This window comes from Chiroxiphia lanceolata, chromosome 12, assembly GCF_009829145.1.
Source record: "Chiroxiphia lanceolata isolate bChiLan1 chromosome 12, bChiLan1.pri, whole genome shotgun sequence".
In the NCBI taxonomy this organism is placed as follows: Eukaryota; Metazoa; Chordata; class Aves; order Passeriformes; family Pipridae; genus Chiroxiphia; species Chiroxiphia lanceolata.
The window spans coordinates 1498064-1517500 of NC_045648.1; the positions used below are offsets into that span (position 1 = coordinate 1498064).

Below are 19437 nucleotides of genomic sequence, written 5' to 3' on the forward strand. Positions count from 1 at the left end.
TAACACAACCTTCTAAATGAACACAACACCGACATAAAAAGCACCAGTAATTTAAATTTAAAAAAAAGGAGAAAAGCTCATAGTTGTGTTTAAAATTCGGAGACCTGAATAAAAATTATTAGATCTGTGCAAAAGTAATCAAGTACAGGAGGTGACTGCACCTACAGCTTTGCCTTTCTCAGCCCAGTCTTTCCTGGAGAAATCCAAGCAGCATCCTAAAGACTGGGAAAGCAGAATGGAATAAGTGCCACATGCCTGACTTTTGGTACTTCAAATACAATTTCTTGTCTTTTAAATAGCCAGATCCAGCACAATAGAGTTCAATGCTGCACTGACAACAACAAAAAAACCCAACAACCTCACCAAGAGACTTCCCCAATTCTGAAAATCATGTCCAATCTGCCAAGGAAAAGGCCAAGCTTCCAGCTAAAGAAGAGATTTTAAACAATTACCAAAGCAGGGTAGTGATATCATAAAGGCAATTTCTGCGCTAGCTTGTTTTCTGCAACTCTCTTTGCCTCTGAACAGCTAGAACAGATAATAACTATTAGTAAATCAAACTCCTGCAATATCCAGCTGTGCCTCCCACATTTACATACAGATAGAATGGGTATATGTTTTTAATATGTATGTGATCCGTACTTTTACCACAGCTGAAGTGCACGCTACAAAGGAGGAGGAGAATGGGAATGGAATCAGCATGAGATAATAAAGTGGCCTAGATAAAGTATTAGCCAGCGATTGATCTCAAACAGGGGATGTTGCTTCTCTCTGACCTGATTACTTACTATGCATAGATTCCATTAAATAGAGCTTAGAATGGAAAGCTTCGGGAAAATACCGTAAATAAAGTCACATCCCAGCTCCTGAGCCAGCCCAGCCCCTGGATGCCAGCCTGGAGTTTAAACCTCACCCAGGCTGCCACATCTCCACTGCTAAATACACACAGTTCTCTGCAAGCCAGGGCTGGGATGCCAGAAAACTCCATGTTTTACACCAAAAAAAATGGAAGCTCACGGTGAAAAAAATATCTTTATACGGAAGAATTGTTGAGATTTTCATCTTGGAAGGGGAGAGGGAGAGAAGAGAGAGGAACATGCAAAGATGTGCAGCCTTCCCTGTGCTAATACAGGAATATATTCAATTTAATTGACTCTATGCCCTACTCTAAAGAGGGAACAAACTGGGGATAAAAGAGCAGCACGTTAGAATAAGTTTAGAGTAGGATTAGAACAACCACTGGTAAATTCTAAAGACTGTTCCTTTCCCTGGATGGACAAATCTCTCATTACTTGCTGAATTAATTTTTTTTTTTTTTTTCACTCCTGTGGAACAAGCCTGTTAACTTGAAATACTTTGAAACAATTAGTTGATTATGTATAAACAGAGAAAAGTCCATGATATCTTGTTTTGGGGATGAGTACATGGAAGAAAGGCCAGTGAGTGAATAAATAAATAGTAAAACAAATCAATACAGGAACCCAATTTGGGCCAGTTCTTATGGAAACCTGGTGTTCATCCTGGTGTACATGGATTCCTTTATGCAGGAATTTCACACAGTCTCAGCTTTGGCCCTATTTTCTGACAAAATTGTGACTTTTGTAAGAAAAGGATTTCTATGCCAGAGAGGGTAAATCCATCCCTGTGTCACCCCGTGGCTCTGGTGGAGTTGCCACTCTGGCACTCCAGGTATTGCCAGGCAGCTCTTCAAAATGCATTTAACAATTCCCTGATTATCAGGAGAGCAGAAAAAGATTGATGTTCTGCTCCCTTCGTTTTGCTTTCAGTCTTTAATTATACCAAACTGGTCACAAAATAGTGACTTCCAGGATGGTTGGAGTCCGTAGGGGAGGCAGCTTTGGTTGGAGCTCACGATGATTATGGGTTATACCTTTTATCCTTGCTGGTACATTGCTTTTAAAAAAAAAAAACAAAACCCAAAATTCAATGAACAAGGGGGAATCCTACCCTAATTTAAGTCAGCTGACCTTGGATGATTCAAAATTTCACTGACAGTATCTGCATCACTCTACCCACTCCATATATCCTCCAGTATTTACATCACTCTGTCCACTGCATCCACCCACCAGAACCACATGGATGTTTCAGGGATGGATGACAAGGAATTAGAAGGATACTGTGGTGAGAAATTCTAGAATTCAGAGGATATTTGTGTTCAAGGAATCGCTGGATGTGGCACTCACTGCTCTGGTCTGGGTGATAAGGGGGTGATAGGTCAGTCTTGGGAGGTCTTTTCCAAACTAAATGATTTTGTGATATTTAACAGCTTTTCTTCTGGCCCTGTTTATTAATTATCTGGCCCTGATTATTAACCAATACATAAATTATTACATTTTAAATTCAAGTGGATGTATATAAATTAATTTATACACACACATGTATGTACAGATACACTGTGTTTATCTGTGTGTTACAGACATATCATGCTAATGTACATATGCATGTGAGTTTTATAAATAAAAAAAGACTGGGGAAGAGCAAGAACATAAATGGTTTGACTGGTGAGCAGCTTCTGAGCTAACAGTGAGAGTGGTATGGAAAGCACAGGATGCTGGGAGCCCATGAAGATGGAGAAGGGAATTTAGGGCAGTGATGAGGGTCTTGCAGGCAAGGACTGGGTCACTGCTTTATTTCACCAGCACTTTCCCTCCTATTTTACTACTTGTTGTTACAAGTTCCTTTATCACTGAATAGCAGAACGAGGGGGGGAGGGAATGCATTAAACAAAAGATTTTGTTTAAAAAGTAGAAACGCTTATTTTTATTATTTTCTTTTTTTTTTTTCCCTTCTAGAGCTGCTGGAATTTCAAAATTATTTTACAAAACACCTCCTTAAAAGGGGGACTAGCACACTCCAGGGCATGTAGTTGTAAAGATAAATCTGTGCACTTCCCTGGTACTGCAGGCACTCACCCTTTGGCCTCGTTTTTATGGCTCTACACCCTGGAGTGGTGTTATTGCTTCCAAACATACATATATACTTATGGGGGTCTGTGGATCTGCAGATGTTTTATTTATAAGTGGCAGGCCTATTGCATCACCCAAACGTGCATTTACAAACAGATAGAGGTTTTTATGAACCCCCATTCCATTGTTTTAATAGCTGAGCCACCCAGCCATGGCAGAATAGTGCATGAGGTAAATGTGTCTACGTCTCCAGAACCTGCTCCAAGTTTTCTCAGATGTGACTAACTGCAAGAATTTTCCCAACCATCAAAAGTTAATAAAAAAAAAAAAAAAAAAAGACAAAAATCAGGCAAGGTTGGTGACCCCTTGGTAGGAGACACCACCCCAAAGTGGAGGGGCTCTGAGAAACTCGAAGCCTCATTTTATTGAGGTGTTTTAAGTAGGTACCTGACTGCAAATGTGGATCTGGTGAAGTTAATATCCTTAAAATTAGATTCACAGTTAAATACTTCCCTAACCAGGATCTCAGCTGAGACTAGGATTGTGAGATACCTGCCCCAGGGCATCTTCAGAGATTAGCCTTTAACTAGAGAATAGCTGCAACAGAAACACTTGTTTATTCTACTTGCAGCTCCCAGCGTGGAAGCACGAAATGAGAGGACGCACAAGTGTCTTTATCTTGTTAAAATCCATTAGAACTACTCCTACATTCAAATTATTCCTATGCTAAAATTATTCCTAGATACTTCATCCCCAGAAAATATGACGGTTTTCCATAAGGCTCCAAGTTACAGGAAGCAGCACATGAAGAAAAGTAATGACATTTAAAAATCAAAGATATTCGATGTGAGTCAGAGGGGATTATGACTCTTAGCTACAATATAAATTGCTGTAAATATTTGTAGTAATTGCTTGATATGGTGTTTTTCTAGCTGCTTAAAAACAGTCAAAACAGCACTAAATGCACAGCCACAAGGGACCAGCTTGAGAGAAGGTAGCCTGTTATTGCCTCCCTGAAAAAATGACAATTACCAGCGGAAAAAAAGTGGTCTCCGAGCTCAGATTCCAACACTGAGAACCCTCCCATGGACAGAGCACAGCCAAATATTAACTCAATCTTCTGCAGCCAATATAATTTCATTTTCCATGAATCTAAGTGAAAACAGCAGCTCCTGCATTTAATTAAAATAACACTATTTTGACCATATCCTCTGTTTTCAGTCTTCACATTTTGAAAGGTTAAGATGGCAAGTGCTGACAAAGAGTGACCTACATTAAGCTCTAATCCCTGGACATACAAACTGAGGAAAAAAAAAGTGTATTAAGCATCAAAATGGTTTTGATTGAAACTCGATACTGGCTGTGAAAGTCCTCTGTGAGCTCCCCAGATCACAAGTGAACAGCAAAATACCCAACAGCTTCAGTGGAATCATAATTCCACCTTTGGTTTGGGTGCCCTCTGTAAATATGGAACTGCTGCACAAGCCAGAAACAGTTTAGATTGAAATCTGTACATACTGAAAAATGCAGGAAAAAATGGACACAGTTCTATACAAATGACTAAAAAGTATTCACAGACTGAAGTGAAAATTGAGTTTTCACTTACCATTAAATCTTCAGGTGCTGGTCTCTCCTTTGGCTGCTTCTTCATGCTGTGTCATACAACAAAATAAATATAAAATAAAAGCAACTGCTCATTTATTCTACATGTTTAAATATTGAATTATCTTTTATATCTCTTTTATCACAGAGTGAAATTTGATGTATTTTTTTAACGTTATCAGGTGCTGATGGAAGACTGGCCAAAATATATATGGATTTTTCCCTCCCTCCCAGCCTTCCCTTGTGGGATGGAGGACGTTTGTAACCATGGAAAGTGTATAAATACAGAGATCACTGAAATCCAGTCAGCTCAGAAAGCACAGGGAGAGCTGATTCCCATTTTTCTGGGGATTATGACACAAAGAATTATCCAAACAGGTGGGAGACTCAACTCCACCACTGAACAGCTTCGGGAGCACACGCAACACCCTGGGGTTTCTACCTTCATTTTTTCCCATTTATTTCCATCACCCTGCAGGGTGATAGTTCATTACCCAGCATTAACCTGTTTATAAGATCATGTTTCTCATCCAAACAGTCCTAGTTTTCCATGCAACAGGTGCAATTAGCTCCTGAAGGCTGTGCTGAGCTGCATGGAGGAACACAATAACGTGGCACAGAGGTGACCATCAGGAGCTGCCTACTGACTAATTGGATTGAATCCAAGCAGCCAGGGTTTATGGCATAACTGGCATAAAGTCTGGGATGCTGCTCACTTGACATCCCTCATGGTTATTAGCAACTGATTGCTTAAATAATATACACTTTCATATTATTTGCTTTTTGTAAGCAGTAATTCCTCCCACTGCAAAGCACAGCTAATATAACATCATATAGAAAATGCTGGGTGATTTGTGCTGTAAATTGGAGATATTAAGGACACAATTTACCTTCCAAACAACTACAAGCCCCTCAAATAATCAAGTCCCACAAGCTGTCTGAGGTAGCAGTTTAATCTGACAGTCCAAAGTAGCTGCGTCCCCAGGGAAAACAAGGCTATTAACCACCATCAGTTATGCTTCAGGTTGACATCTGTGGAAATTTTAACACAGGTTATCCCTCCCTCTGCCTCAATTTTTTTTTTTTTTTTTTTAAAGGCCTGTCATCAATTTTTTGGGGGGAGGATCCAAACGTGGAGCTCCACAGGCAGCAGTTGTGCTGCAGAACCCTCCGAACAGCCCCGGCCTCTGTAAGCTGAAACTCTTGAAAACTGAGGCCTCTGTTACACAAACTTTAATTATTTAGTTCCTTTAATTAACCGATCATCAGACTGCTTTTTGTGCCTGGATTTGTTACAGGCCTGAGAGGTACTTTCTCCTGTATTATCCAGTCGAAATTCAGAGTTATTGGGTCACCCTCGCTGCAGCGGCCCCAAAATATGGTAGAAAACCCCAAATGTGCAGAGTCCAACCTACAGCTCCGTGTGGGGCTTGGAGGAGGACACATCCCTGGAGCAGGACACATCCCTGGAGCAGGACACATCCCTGGAGCAGGACACATCCCTGGAGCAGGACACATCCCTGGAGCAGGATTCCCTCTCCAACACACCGGGATGGCTCCATCTCATTTAGCACAGCTGAACATCCAGCCCTGGCTGTGCACGGTCACAGAAAAGACCCTCCTCCCTCAAACACATCCTATTTTTCCAAAATTCAAGCTTATTTCTCTGCTGTACATAAATGCCTGCCCTTTATTCATTTTCTTTTCGGGGCAGTGTGAAGGCTAAAAAGGGATTTTTCCCCTTCACTTTGTTTCTTTTGGATGTCTTACCCTCAGGATTTGTATCCTCGAGTCACTCAAGAACCGTATTCTTTATTCTACAACCTCCTCCTCTCCCCAATTCTCCTTTAATTTAAAAGGTTTTCAATGAACTATTCAGTTTTAAGGACAGAAAATATACCCAGTGGTGTGTTTTAAACCACAACTCTCAGTAAAAATTACTTACTGAGAAGCCAATGAATTCATCAAGGCCTCTTGCCTTCTTAAATATCGAGGCAATTTTACAAGAAATATTTCTAAAAGCACTGACTGATGATATTATACACGAGTTTTTGCTGAGTCTTTCCCCCTCCCCTCGATGAATTCTTGGGAGTCTCAGCCCCCACGATGAGGGCAGGGTTTATTAAAACAGGGATTAAAAAAAAAAAAAGAAAAAAAAAGAAAAAAATAACCCCCTTGTAAGTACTTTTACGACCCTTTGTGTAAATAACGTTTACATAATTTAAACAGTTTGCTCAGCTTTGCTGCCCCATCTGCCCAAGGCCCCCAAGTCCCTGTTCTCTGGGAGAGGATGCAAGGAAAGCCATAAGGTCTCGGGGAGCTGTGGAGTTAATGACATGTATCATTTACATCCAGGGCATGGCATGTTTGCAAACTGAGCTCACCATTGAGTGATGAAGTGTACAAATGGCTCCGAGAACTCCCCGGCTGGAAGGACCGGCGATTCCTGGGATTGCAGCGGAACAAGGAGCGCAGGCACGAGGCAAAAAAAGAGAATTTTTGTTGGTTTTTTGTGGTTTTTGTTTTTTTAGGAGAGCGATAAAACAGCGACAACAAACCAAAAAAAACCCACCACAAAACACAAACCCACAAAAAAACCCCCCACCCCGAGGAATAATAACCAAAAAGCCCCCGTTTCACACCGAGAATTTGAGGGAGAAAGGTACAAATTCTTCGGAGAAACGTGTTATAAAACACTGAATTTCAACTAATGAGTATTACACAATGGGTAAAAACATGTGGAAAGACACTGAGGGGAGGTGAAAAAAGGACAATGATAGCCACAGGGTAAAAAGGAAGGTAGGGAAAGTGTAAATGAGAAATTAATGATTATTTAAGTAACACACAAATGGTCTTGTAATTAACAAAGAGCTGTGAAATTATTCTTGTGTTGACCTTTGTTTCTTTCCCTGCATTCGCTATTTATTTACACTCATGTTTATTTACACTTATTCATTTTAGAGCCTGTCCTCATATGCTGTCTGGGTAGGATTGAAAAGGCAAAAGAATTTTTAAAAGCAAAAAAAATTTACCAGGCTAGGGGTAGAAAACAACCAGCCAGTATTCAGGAAAGAAAAAAAATTAAAAAAAAAAGAGAATTAAGAGCATAAGAGAGAGGGGAAAAAAAAAAAAGCTTCCAAACAGGGAACAAACAACAGCACCATTTGCAAAGAAGGGCTTTACGAATTTAGGAGTTTTTCCAAGAATGACAGAGAGCTCCACTGTGTTTATAGTGTAACAGCTCAGGATGTAATGAAATTACACTGCAGAGTACTTTAACAGTGTCATCTCATTAGACCTACAGTTGGAACAAGAGAGCCACATAAAACACGCAGCTGCAAATGACTCCATTCTCATCTATTCTCATTTGCTATTAAAAATACCTTTCGGCGTCTTTTTTCCTCCCTGACATCCCTCCACAAAGTACCCTGCAAAGTATGATACATGCACCTATTTAAATTAACAAAGGAATGACTTATTTTAATCTCACTGTGCTTTGGAGTGCTTTGGCCATTTGGATGAGCAATATATCATTACATACAACCTTCCAGCGCTGCAGGCAAGAAACTCGGAGCGTGCAGCATTTGGTGGGAGCCAAACAATTTCTCTAGCACACAACTGTGTCAAATGCATGCATGTATTCATTATGGGGAAGGCGAGGAAATAGCTTTGATGTAGTGGAAAAAAGAAGATGATAAAAGCACCTCTGCAATGTGTGTGCCATTATCAATGGTGGCAGATAGACACGACTGCAGAGCCTCCTATGTGATTAGTAAATATACATATAATTGCTGTGGCCAATTATCAGAAAAATGAGATCGGTAATTACAAGACAGAAAATTAACTAGAACTCTTATTAAGGCTTTGTTTCCAATCCCAACAATTGGAAACTGCTGGAAAATACAATTCAATCAAAAGTAACCGAGGAGGAAAAGGAGAAGGCAAAATTGCTTTACAATTTTCAAAGACTTCTATTAAATACAGGGAGCTGTTTGATAGAACATGCCCAAATTCTCTTTGAACTCAGACCGGGTGAAGGAGAGGTTATTGTTTCCAAACTTATAAATGACAGCAATAAGAGGAGGGTTTGTGCTGGAGAGTGGAGGCAACACGAGGAAATCAGCAGTGCAATTAAACTTTCTCCACTTCAAAGAACTAAATTATCCAGATTAATACAGAAATTGCCAACCTTGCTCATGTGGAGCCCAGCAGGTTTTGCCTCTCCCCACCATCCTCTTCTCCTGCCCAGCTCAGCCTTCCTGGGCTCCCACCTGAAGCCACCGGGATGGACCCAAAGCAGGAGAGGTGGGAAATACTCCGGGCACGTATCACAGCCCATGGGAGGCCGTTCCCTGGGGAACTGGCTCTGCCCAGCAATCCATCCCTGCTGGTTATTTTAAGTAAAATGCAAGTGAGGAGCTGGTTCCAAGGCAAACATGCCCGTGACAGGGCTGCCAGCTTGGCTGGGCCGCGCTGGGGATCGGGATGGGCAGCGGCACTTCACACTCATTTGGGAGGTGATAATTTCTGCATTCACAGGAGATGACAGACCCATAATCGAGTGAAACCTCATCATGAGAGGGGAGGAGAAGCTGCTGAGCTGCTCTGGAGCCACCAGCATCCTGCTCTGGTTATCCAAACCCTATGGGCTCATGCAGGCAAAGGGGAGAAGCAGTTCCAACGTCGGCATAAAACCCTGGACCACACAGCTCCTGTCCTGCAGCACAGCCAGAGACAAGGGGCTCCTGCCTGACAAAATTTCACCTGGGTGAAAGTAAATGTTAAATCCTATTTTTCTCCTTTTTTTGGGGCACATTTTTTCCGTTCAGTGCAGGTATTTCCACCCCATGCTGGACTGCTGTAGCCCTGTTGGCCACGGCCGTGCCTCGGTTGGTTTGCTCTCGGGAGCTCAGGAAAAGACTGTGGGTGGAAGGGTGGACATGAACACTCACTGGATCTCGGTATGGAAACAAGATGCTTTAATCCCAAGGATTTTAGACTGGGCACACTCAATCTCATTGCACATTTGCCTGAAAAATTGAAAGCCTTTTGGGAGGTTCAAGGAGGTCAAGGCTGAATCTCGAGGACACCTCCCACTAGACCAGGTTGCTCAAGTATCAGGATCTGCAAATACATCCTGTATTGTATCCTGAGGTTCCCCAGATGTTGTCTGACACTCAAAGAGATGGGAATATAAGGAAATAAAGCAAAGCTACATTTCTCTATCAAGCAATACAGTCACATTTGATGCAACCACAGGGATGTCCAGCTGCACTCTCATGACCTGCCTTATTTTCCCCACCTGCCCCATGAAATCACACTGAAGAGGGAAAGAAAGTAAAACCCCAAGATTTTCAGGGAGAGAAGAATAGATGTACTCAATTTAAACTGGGAAATGGTTCTTCCATTCTCAGTAACTGCTATATCTTTTGACCAGTATCACGAAGACCTTGATACTGGGGATGATGCTAAAATGATAGGAAAGACACAAACAGTTGTAAAGGTCAATGTACCATTATTCCCAAGCTTCCCTAAGCATCCAAGCAACATTTCCATAACTGGGATCTGCTGCAGGAGAAGACAAGATCAGCCTCTGCTTTCTCCAAACCAGTCCAACTGTGCACACAGAGCGAGACCGGGGAAGGGCAAGAGGAAAAAAAGTTTGAGTGATGCCTTTGCCTTGTGAGTAATGAACAGTTCAAGGAGGTCAACCCATTACAACTGAAACCGTTTAATTATTAATTATGCACAATCTATGAGCAAAAGGACAAGTTCAGAATGTTTAATGTGTGGTAACTCCAACTGGACCCTCTCTTGGCATTTTGTTATTAGCACTTGTCAGCAAGGTGCTCAGGCAGAAAGGAAAAAGCACAGCGGCAGAAAATCTGAGCCAGCAGGAGGAGGGAGGGCTTTAAACTTCAAACACTGCCCCTAATATTTAATTTATAGAGTGCCAAGGCTCTGGGATAAACCTTATTGACTTCCATGGAGTCAGGGGAAGCCACATTATCTAAATGAAGACGTGAGAATGAGAATACAGAGCAATCCCTCCCAAATCCCTCTCTTTTGAAGGCAGCAATAACATTAGGATCTGCATCTTGTTTTTTTTCTGAACAAAGGAAGAGTGAGCCACCTAACAGTGTGTCCAGAAGCCAACCAATCCTCTGGAACCTTTGCAATAAGAGCTTGAATTACACATCCAAGCACTATCCTCACCTACTCCTCAAACCTACTATTTGAAATGTCTCCTGCTGTGTTTGCTCTGCCCAAGCAGAGCAGAGGCAGAGATCCTACCGAAGCTCAGGAGATAAGTAATGTCCAACAAACACACAAACAAACGCAGATAAGGCAACTTCCCCCCTTTTTTTTTTCTATCTTGAAGGTTTACATGGATAAACTCAAGAAGCACATTCAACAGATACAGCTGGGAGCTGCTGATTTTTTTGAAAACATTCTCATGTCAACGAAATTTGGGGGTCTGCCAATATACACCTGAAGATCCCAGGCCTTACACACCTTCAGGGGTCTTACCCCCGATATACAATTTCTTGAGAGCAAAATATTTTCTCAAAACAACTGGAAGGCTGAGATTTCTCACATCCTTTCTGAAAGAGAAAGCCCAGAACCTCCCTATTAACAGGAAAATCAGCAAATTCAGCTTTCTCCCTAAAACCTTCAGGGCGGACACGGCAAAGCCCCCAACCAAAAACCCACGTTCCTCCTCCCTCCTCCCTCAGGGCCAGAATTTATCCTGGGAAACCTCCAAACTGGGCAGAAAAAAAAGGGGGACGGTGCCTTATCCATCTTGGTGGGTTTGCTGGGCACGATTTATTTCCAGCATCTCTGCTCAGCTCAGGGAGAGCAAACCCGTGGGACAACGGACGAGAGTCACCAACACGTCCCTGGAGGAACTCTGTGGGGCACCAAAGCTTGGAATTCCCAGGTGGGAATTCCCTGGGTGCAAACAGGTTTTATTGCCTCTCCTGTGCTGGCTCCCTGTCTGGGAAGGGTTAAATTTCCCCACTCCCCACGGCTCCTGCTGTTCTGCAGCGCTCGTGCAGAAGGAGCTGCCATGGTCCTGTGGCTCCAGGGCCACAGGAGGGAAGTTACCAGAACCCAGCAAACCAAACTCCAGCTCCTCTCTCCTCTGGGCCTCCCCAGCATTCCCTGCCTTTGGAATTATCGGCTCCTCTGGGCACATACTCCTGTTCTGCAACTCCTCCACTGATGCTGAAATGGCACTATTTAATAAATAATGTCTGTGCCTCACAAAGCATTTCTGGCTTAGCACTTCAGCCCACAAAATCTCCAGGATTAAAGAATTTTTATGCACTCCGGTTTCTCTTCTGCTCGAGCTTTCAAAAAATATATTTACTTTTCTGTAGGAGCTGTATTTTACTTTGTGGCCCAACAGTGATTTTTCATTTTAGACAGACAAGTTTTAGATGCACCAGAAATGCTGCCAAGTGCAATTACAGGTAACAAATGTGGTTACAACGAGACCAGCAAATGACAATATTGGACACGTTCAGGTTTGATCCTACAAGGACAACTTTCTTCCACAGCATTCCTAAAAAAAGAGTTTATCTATCTATCTATCTATCTATCTATCTATCTATCTATCTATCTATCTATCTATCTAAAATCTATTTCTGAGTTCAGATTTACTCCTACTAGGACAACTTTCCTGATTTTAGATATATATATATCTAAACCCATTTCTGACTTGAGATTTACTCCAGAAGGACAACTTTCTTCCACAGCATTCCTAAAAAAGATATCTATATATACAAATAAAATCCATTTCTGACTTGAGATTTACTCCTACAAGGACAACTTTCTTCCACAGTATTCCTAAAAAAAGATTTTGTCTATCTATCTATCTATCTATCTGTCTATCTATCTATCTATCTATCTATCTATAATCTTTTTCTGACTTTAGATTTACTCCTACTAGGACAACTTTCCAGGATGTTATATATATATATAAAATCCATTTCTGACTTTAGATTTATTCACAGTGGGACTAATTCTCTGGATTTTATATATATATATATATATATATATATAAACATATAAATATATATTTTATATATATAAATATATAAAAACATAAACAAATAAACAAATATATATGTATATATATAAAAAATCCATTTCTGACTTCAGATTTACTCCTACTAGGACAACTTTCCTGATTTTAGATATATAGATATATCTATCTATCTATATATAAAAACCCCATTTCTGACTTGAGATTTACTCCAGAAGGACAACTTTCTTCCACAGCATTCCTAAAAAAGATATCTATATATACAAATAAAATCCATTTCTGACTTCAGATTTACTCCTACAAGGACAACTTTCTTCCACAGCATTCCTAGAATATATATATATATATATATATATAAAACAACAACAAAAAAAATCCATTTCTGCCTTTCTAGCCAATCTACTTCAAAGCTTTGCACAACCCTAATGGCAGGTGATTTCCAACAAATAACAAGTTGGCAGAAGCCGGCGGTGGCTGGAGGTGGCTCAGAGGCCCCGACTTGAAAGCGTTTCTGGGTCTGTCCCCATCCTGCTCCCGCCCCCAGCAGGAAGGTGAGGGATGATTACACCTCAGCACCAGGTCAATTCTTGCTCTTTTCTTAGCAGCAGGTGCCAAATGTGACAAATGATACGCGGGGGCATTTCGGTGTGAAGTTTTGTCCGCCGGGATCCGAGTGGCAGCAGGAAAACTCATTTATTTCCGGATCTCCAGCTGGATGGGAACCAAGGTCGAAAGGCCAGTGTTTTATCCACCAAAACACTCAGCCTACCTTTAACACCCCAAATCACGTGAGGACCAGCTATTCTCTCAGCAGTGCTCCCTGCTCCCAAAGTTCCTGGAAACACCAGTAGCCTCCGCTGGTCGGGAACACGCGCGGACGCTCCCGGTTAAATAAGTCAGTGGGTACTTGGGGCTATTTGGTTGTTACTCCTGCAGATTTTGCTACTTGGGGGCTATTTTTGAGAGCCCAGAAGAGGGAAGGGAAGAAGTGGAGGAGTGTAATTAAGATCAGGAACAATCCAGAGTGTAGGACGAGGCATTTTCTCCCCCTCGCCTGTGGTTGGGGCTCTCGGAAGGGCCCGGCAATAAGCCAGGAAAAACAGGTTAATCCTTTAGCTGGAACTGTAATTGCTTTTTCTCTCAAACAAATGCAGGAATTTCTGCCTCTCCTTGCCGGTCTCTGGTCGATCATAAGGCAGCAGAGCACGGCAGTGTTTGGGTAGATACACATCTCAAACACATCTCAAATAGCTGAGGCACCGCAGCGTGAAACGCGGCCTCTACCTGCGCACACCGAGGGGACCCCGGGAAAAACTAAACCCATTTGTTGTTCCCTTCCTTCCTCCGTACCCTCCCGATGCATTTTTATTGCTTTTTCATAAAACACTGCTGCAAATAATCAAGCATGACCATTGACATCCACAAGATTGAGTTTTAGGAACCATTAAATGAGCTTGCCCTCTTGGGAAGGTTCTTGCTCAGGTTGGTCTAAAGGTAATTATTCAGCAATTCCTACCTGTGGTTTTACCTTGTTCCTATATAAGTCTCTGAATCTCATACACTAGTAAGGTCACAGATTCTGTCTCCATAAAACTATACCCTAAACCAACTTAACACAGGACAAATTATGGTGGGTTTGGGAACACACACACACACACACACACACAGAGATATGTGTGTATATCCTATGGAAATCTTCACAACTCCACAAATTTTCAGATTTCATGCATTTAAATCAACATCTGCGAAATTCCTAAAGAAAAAAAAAATCAGATCTCGCTTCACTCTGAGCCTTTGGAGTTTTTTACTTCATTTATAGCAAGAGCGAAATGCAGCACTGATGTGGAAGGTTAAGGAATTCAGGACTCCAGAGGAAACACTCATCGTGTTATTTGATCAAGCTGAACATCCTGTGAATTTTTAAGGCTGTGCCATAGCAATAAATGGAGGGATATATTTAACCGTGTAAAAAAACCACTAGAAACAACTCTACAAATTACATGTATCAAGTTCATTTTTTTCCAGAGGAAAACTGGAAAATACATTGCCACTGAAATGCTTCACAGCTCAGCGTTAGCACCCCACCAGCCTTAACTGAAGCTGCTGAACGTTTCTAGAGTAAGGATTTAAAAAGAGACAAAAAAAAAAAAAAAAGAAAAAAAAAGAGGTCTTTGATTTGTGGAGTTTGGAAAGTCCTTGAGCTAGATTAAACTGCAGTCTTGTGAGACCGAGTATCTCTGTGGGGGCACTTAACAGAAATGCTCAAGAAACTCATGGAAAGCTTCTCTCTACTTACTCATGAAGCTATCAGGGTAAGGATTTGTGAGGACAACTAATTAATTTTCCTTCTCAATTTCTGCCTGACTCCTTAAAACAGGCAGGTTTTGCAATGCTGCCTCCTATTTGTAAGAAACGGGATTTGCTCTTGAAAGCCTTTCCCCCCCAAGCTTCTAATGTAGTTGGAATAATACAATCACAGAATCATGGAATATCCTGAGTTGGAAGGGACCCATCAGGATCAGAGTCCTACTCCTGGCCCTGTACAGGACACCCCAACAATCCCACCCCTGCCCCTGAGAATGTTGTCCAAACATTCAAATAACTTACCTAAAACTGACAGACAAAAACTGAGTTCTTTTCCTCCTTAATTCAATACAATTAAAAGCAAATAAACCAAAAGCAACAGTTAAATCACCACTGCAGTGAGACAAACCATGGCAGCTTTGAAACCAAAATGAATGGCAAAGACCTTTAAGATCATCAACTCCCAACTGCCAACTCACCACTAAACCTTGCTCTCAAGTGCCCATCCACATGTTTTTCCAACACCTCCAGGGAAGGGGACTCCACCACTGCCCTGGGCAGCCCCTTCCAATATCTAATCACCTTTCCTGGGAAGAAATTCTTCCCGATGTCCAACCTGACCCTCCCCTGGCACAGCTGGAGGCCGTTCCCTCTCCTCCTGTCCCTTGTTCCCTGGGAGCAGAGCCTGACCCCTCCCTGCTCCCCCTCCTGTCAGGGAGTTTTAGAGAGTGAGAAGGTCCCCCCTGAGCCTCCTTTTCTCCAGGCTGAGCCCCCCCAGCTGCTCCTGGGGCTCTGTGGTTTGTATTTCCAAATGATCATCTGGAACAGATTCCGAGACAAAAACTTTTCACCGTTTCCTGAAACTGCACCTCGTGCTTGGGAAGCACAATCTTGCTCCATGGCAAATTCTCTGGCTGCATGACCATGAGAGATAGGACAACATCTAGGACATCTTCCAAGCCAGGCAGCAGCTCCTGCTTCCAGCCTGACTCCACTCCCCTCCATGCAGGAGTGTTCTGGAAAGGCTGCACGCGCAGCAAGCGACGCGCGTCCTTCCCAATGGGAATCATCTGCGCTGCTCAGCGCTTCCCATGCAGCATTTCCTGGAGTTGGAGACAAACTCAGTTGAGTGCTGGAATATTAAATGACTCTCAGCTCTCAAATAACAGCAGCCTGCCTTTACTGCTGGCTGTGGCAGGATGAACTCCATTACCAACGAGTGCATCCTCATCTTTGGACCAGGAGCAGGAATCTTGTCATGGTGGGAGATGCTGCTCCAATTAGGACTTGCTTAAATGAGCGTGTCTTATTTGTAGCTGGATCACATCTCACTATAAGTCACCACATGTTAAAAAATAAAGGTTCTGGCAGGCGTGTTCCCTATTCACACAAAGCTCCAACACTAATTCTGCCATTAAAAAATAATCCCAGAATCGATGTCATTAACAGCCCGATAACATCATTTAACAACAAACATCAGGCACAGTTTGCTGGGATTTGAGAAGAACCCCCGTGCCTGAGGTTTTTTTTGTTCAGTTCTCCTGCTTCTCAAATCCCTTATTCATCCTGCAGAATTGCTGAAAGTAAATTTGGGTCCTAGAAAATGAACAAACAGGCTTTTTAAGCTGCCAAAGTGACCCACCACGTCTCATATATTTTACTGAGAGTTTCAAACCGGCTCCAAAAATCTCACTGCGAAGAACATCTAAAAACTTCCATGGACAGTTTTGATTCCATAGTATGCCATCTTACAGAGTCTGAGGAAAGTTAAAGATAGTTAAAGAACAGAGAAACAACCTCTTAACTAGTGCAGTCACTGACAAATCCCAGAATCCAGGACAGTTTGAGTCGGGAGGGACCTTAAAGCTCATCCAGTCCCTCCCCCTGCCATGGGGAGGGACACCTTCCACTGTCCCAGGTTGCTCCAAGCTCCTCCAACTTGGCCTTGGACACTTCCAGGGATGGGGCAACCACAGCTTCTCTGGGCAGCTGAATTTAATTAATCCCATGAATTAATGATTATGAATGAACTTTAACTTGGATTCCCACTGCATTTTGGTGGAACAATTCTAAAAATCCAATGAATACCAATATAACAAGCAACTACTAGAAAGAATCAAGGTCTCCATTTCATCATTTTAAACCATTTTTAGGTCCTCCTGTGTCAGGCTCTGGAGTTTTCAGCTGGGTCCAGGGGGAAGGACTGGGGTAAGACCCAATTTCAGGAAATGCTCCTGGTTCATAATTTTAGGAGCCAAAAAGTCCAAATCATTCTCCCTCACACGAGAAATATTAATATATAAACTACAAACAAACAAAATACACGTGAAGGGACTTGGAAAAAACCACCCAGTTTTCAACTTCGCAACAATTTCTACAAATTACCACCGTGGCACGAAGTCATGCGGAGACTGCAGGTTCTTGAGGCAGCTTGATCCCACCCTGGCAGATCTGCTGCTCCCTTATCCTGTGACACTGTGGCTCACCCAGAAGCCCTGCCATGATGGGAGCACTGCTGTGCCCCATCTGTTTGGAAAAGGCAACCTACAGATCATCCCTTGCTGTTCTGATCGTCATCGAGGCAGGTGGGGAATTCGGCACCAGTATCCGGGGCTTCCTGTAGGAGTAGGGGCCCTGCTCCTCCTTTGAGTTTTAGGATCTCCTCAGAGCCAAGGGCAAAATTTGACCCAAAATAATCAGTCTTACAACACTAAGCATTTCTAATCCTCGGTGCTCATGGTGGCAACAACAGCTGAGCAATATCAGGAGCACAGAGACTTCTCCACTCAGCAGGTCCTCCTGTGGAAGAGTTTTACCCCACAAGCAGGTCCTCCTGCCATTCCCCTTCTTACAGAAGAAAAAAACCCCAGAATAGTCACAAGTTAAACACATTTTGCCCTAAAGTCTTTGTACACAAGGCAGGAGGAGCTGTTAAAGTCAGCACTACCCATGAGCTAGCTCAGAAAACCCCTTTAATATAAATGTTCTCCGTGACACCGTCAGGCCGAGAATTCGCACTTCCAGGTGTGCCAACCACCACCTAAACATTATATATCTTATTAAATGACCTCCTAACAATACACACAGAGCAAACTACACTACAGAGCCCATTCATTCTGCTCTTCCCCCGGGCTCTAAATGTTGTGGAAGGCGAGTTCCATTTAGACATCGAGTGTGTTCAAAACAAAGCCAGTGGCACTTAAAGAACTTTCAGCTGAGCTGTGCTCTGTCACCTTGAGCCTTAACGTGCCCACACACACAGAGCACATCCTGAACCACCAGCTCAAGAGAATAATGGTTCTGTGGCGAGCTGAGGGACACAAAATAAACTAAAATACATCTCAAAATGCTAATGTCGAAGTTACCTCGGCACTTGGATGTTTAAAGGCTGCACAAAGTTCCTTAAAGTTTTTCTGAGAAGACTGGAGCAATCCTAATCCTGAGGACAAGATGTGAAAGCTGCCAGAAGGTTCCTTAGGTTGGAAAAGACCCCTAAGATCATCAAGTCCAACTGTAATCTACCATAACAGGAGCTCTTTAGGGCTGTGTTTGAGAACAGCCGGCTCAGATTCAGGCACAAGGACCCACTGAAAAGAAGGAAAACACAGGTAAAATAGGAGCATCTTTAATTGACCACCCTGAGGATGGAGAAGGCCTTTTGGTGGTGGTAGACACAGCACAGGTGCTCTGACATTTCCACGCCTCAAAGATGTGTGGAACAGGAATAATGATGGATGGGAAAAGATTAAAGAACCAGAATTGCCTCAAAAGCACCCAAAGAACCAGACCACCATAAAGAGCCAGGGCAAGGATTTGGGAGACTGGGAGAAACTTTCCTTTACACAAAGGATACTTGCTCATTTGGATTTGAGGGCATCACTCCAAGCCCAAATGGCAGTTTGGGAAAGAAGTTCAGCTAAGGCATGAAGTCATTCTCTAATGAAAGGACTCACTGCAGGGGAGCGGGTCAGGCAAGGAGATGGAGACACAACCCAGACTGAGGACTTGGCTCACATCAAGCTCAACAAACATGTGGGACAGGGTGGAAGTAGCTGGATGGCACATTTGAGACCCTCAGCCTGATGAGCTGGCAGTGACGTTGTGCCAGAGGCTGAGGCAAGTCTTTAAACAGTTATGGCTCCTCTTTTCTTGTTGGAACTTCCCAGTTGGCATCAATGTCTTATTAAATAGTAAAGATAAAGCAAAACTGGCAGCAGTCTGGCCTCAGCTACTGCCCCATTGTCAAGAGCTGGGACCCTGCTCCCACCTCAGCTGGGGAAGGAGATGGGACAAGCAAAGAGTTTTTTACTCAAGAAATGGGATGTTTGCCACCTGACACCCAGCCTACTGCTCCCACCTGCATCTCCTGCACCCCAACTTTTTATTCTGTCCTTCTGACTGAACAAAAACTATTAGATGACGCTTTCCTGCTCACACATCACTTTTCTCTCCTTGTTAAAAATCCCTTTTTTTTTTTTTTTGCCTTAAATCACCCACGTTAAAGACTTGAATGTCTCCGTTCCAACCCATTGGCAAACGCAGAGGAACAAC

General features: G+C 42.7%; 1 protein-coding gene across 3 annotated transcripts in view; it reads right to left on the reverse strand.

Moving 5' to 3' along the window:
• The window catches only part of MAP2K5 (mitogen-activated protein kinase kinase 5), a 128919-nt gene that overhangs the window by 14466 nt on the left and 95016 nt on the right, over window positions 1-19437 (reverse strand). For all 3 annotated transcript variants that reach the window (XM_032699902.1, XM_032699901.1, XM_032699903.1), the window contains 2 exons: window positions 6914-6975; window positions 4534-4579 (listed from right to left, as the gene is read on the reverse strand). In XM_032699902.1, coding sequence (XP_032555793.1) covers window positions 4534-4579; window positions 6914-6975 — 108 coding nt within the window. The remainder of the gene's footprint in view (window positions 1-4533; window positions 4580-6913; window positions 6976-19437) is intronic.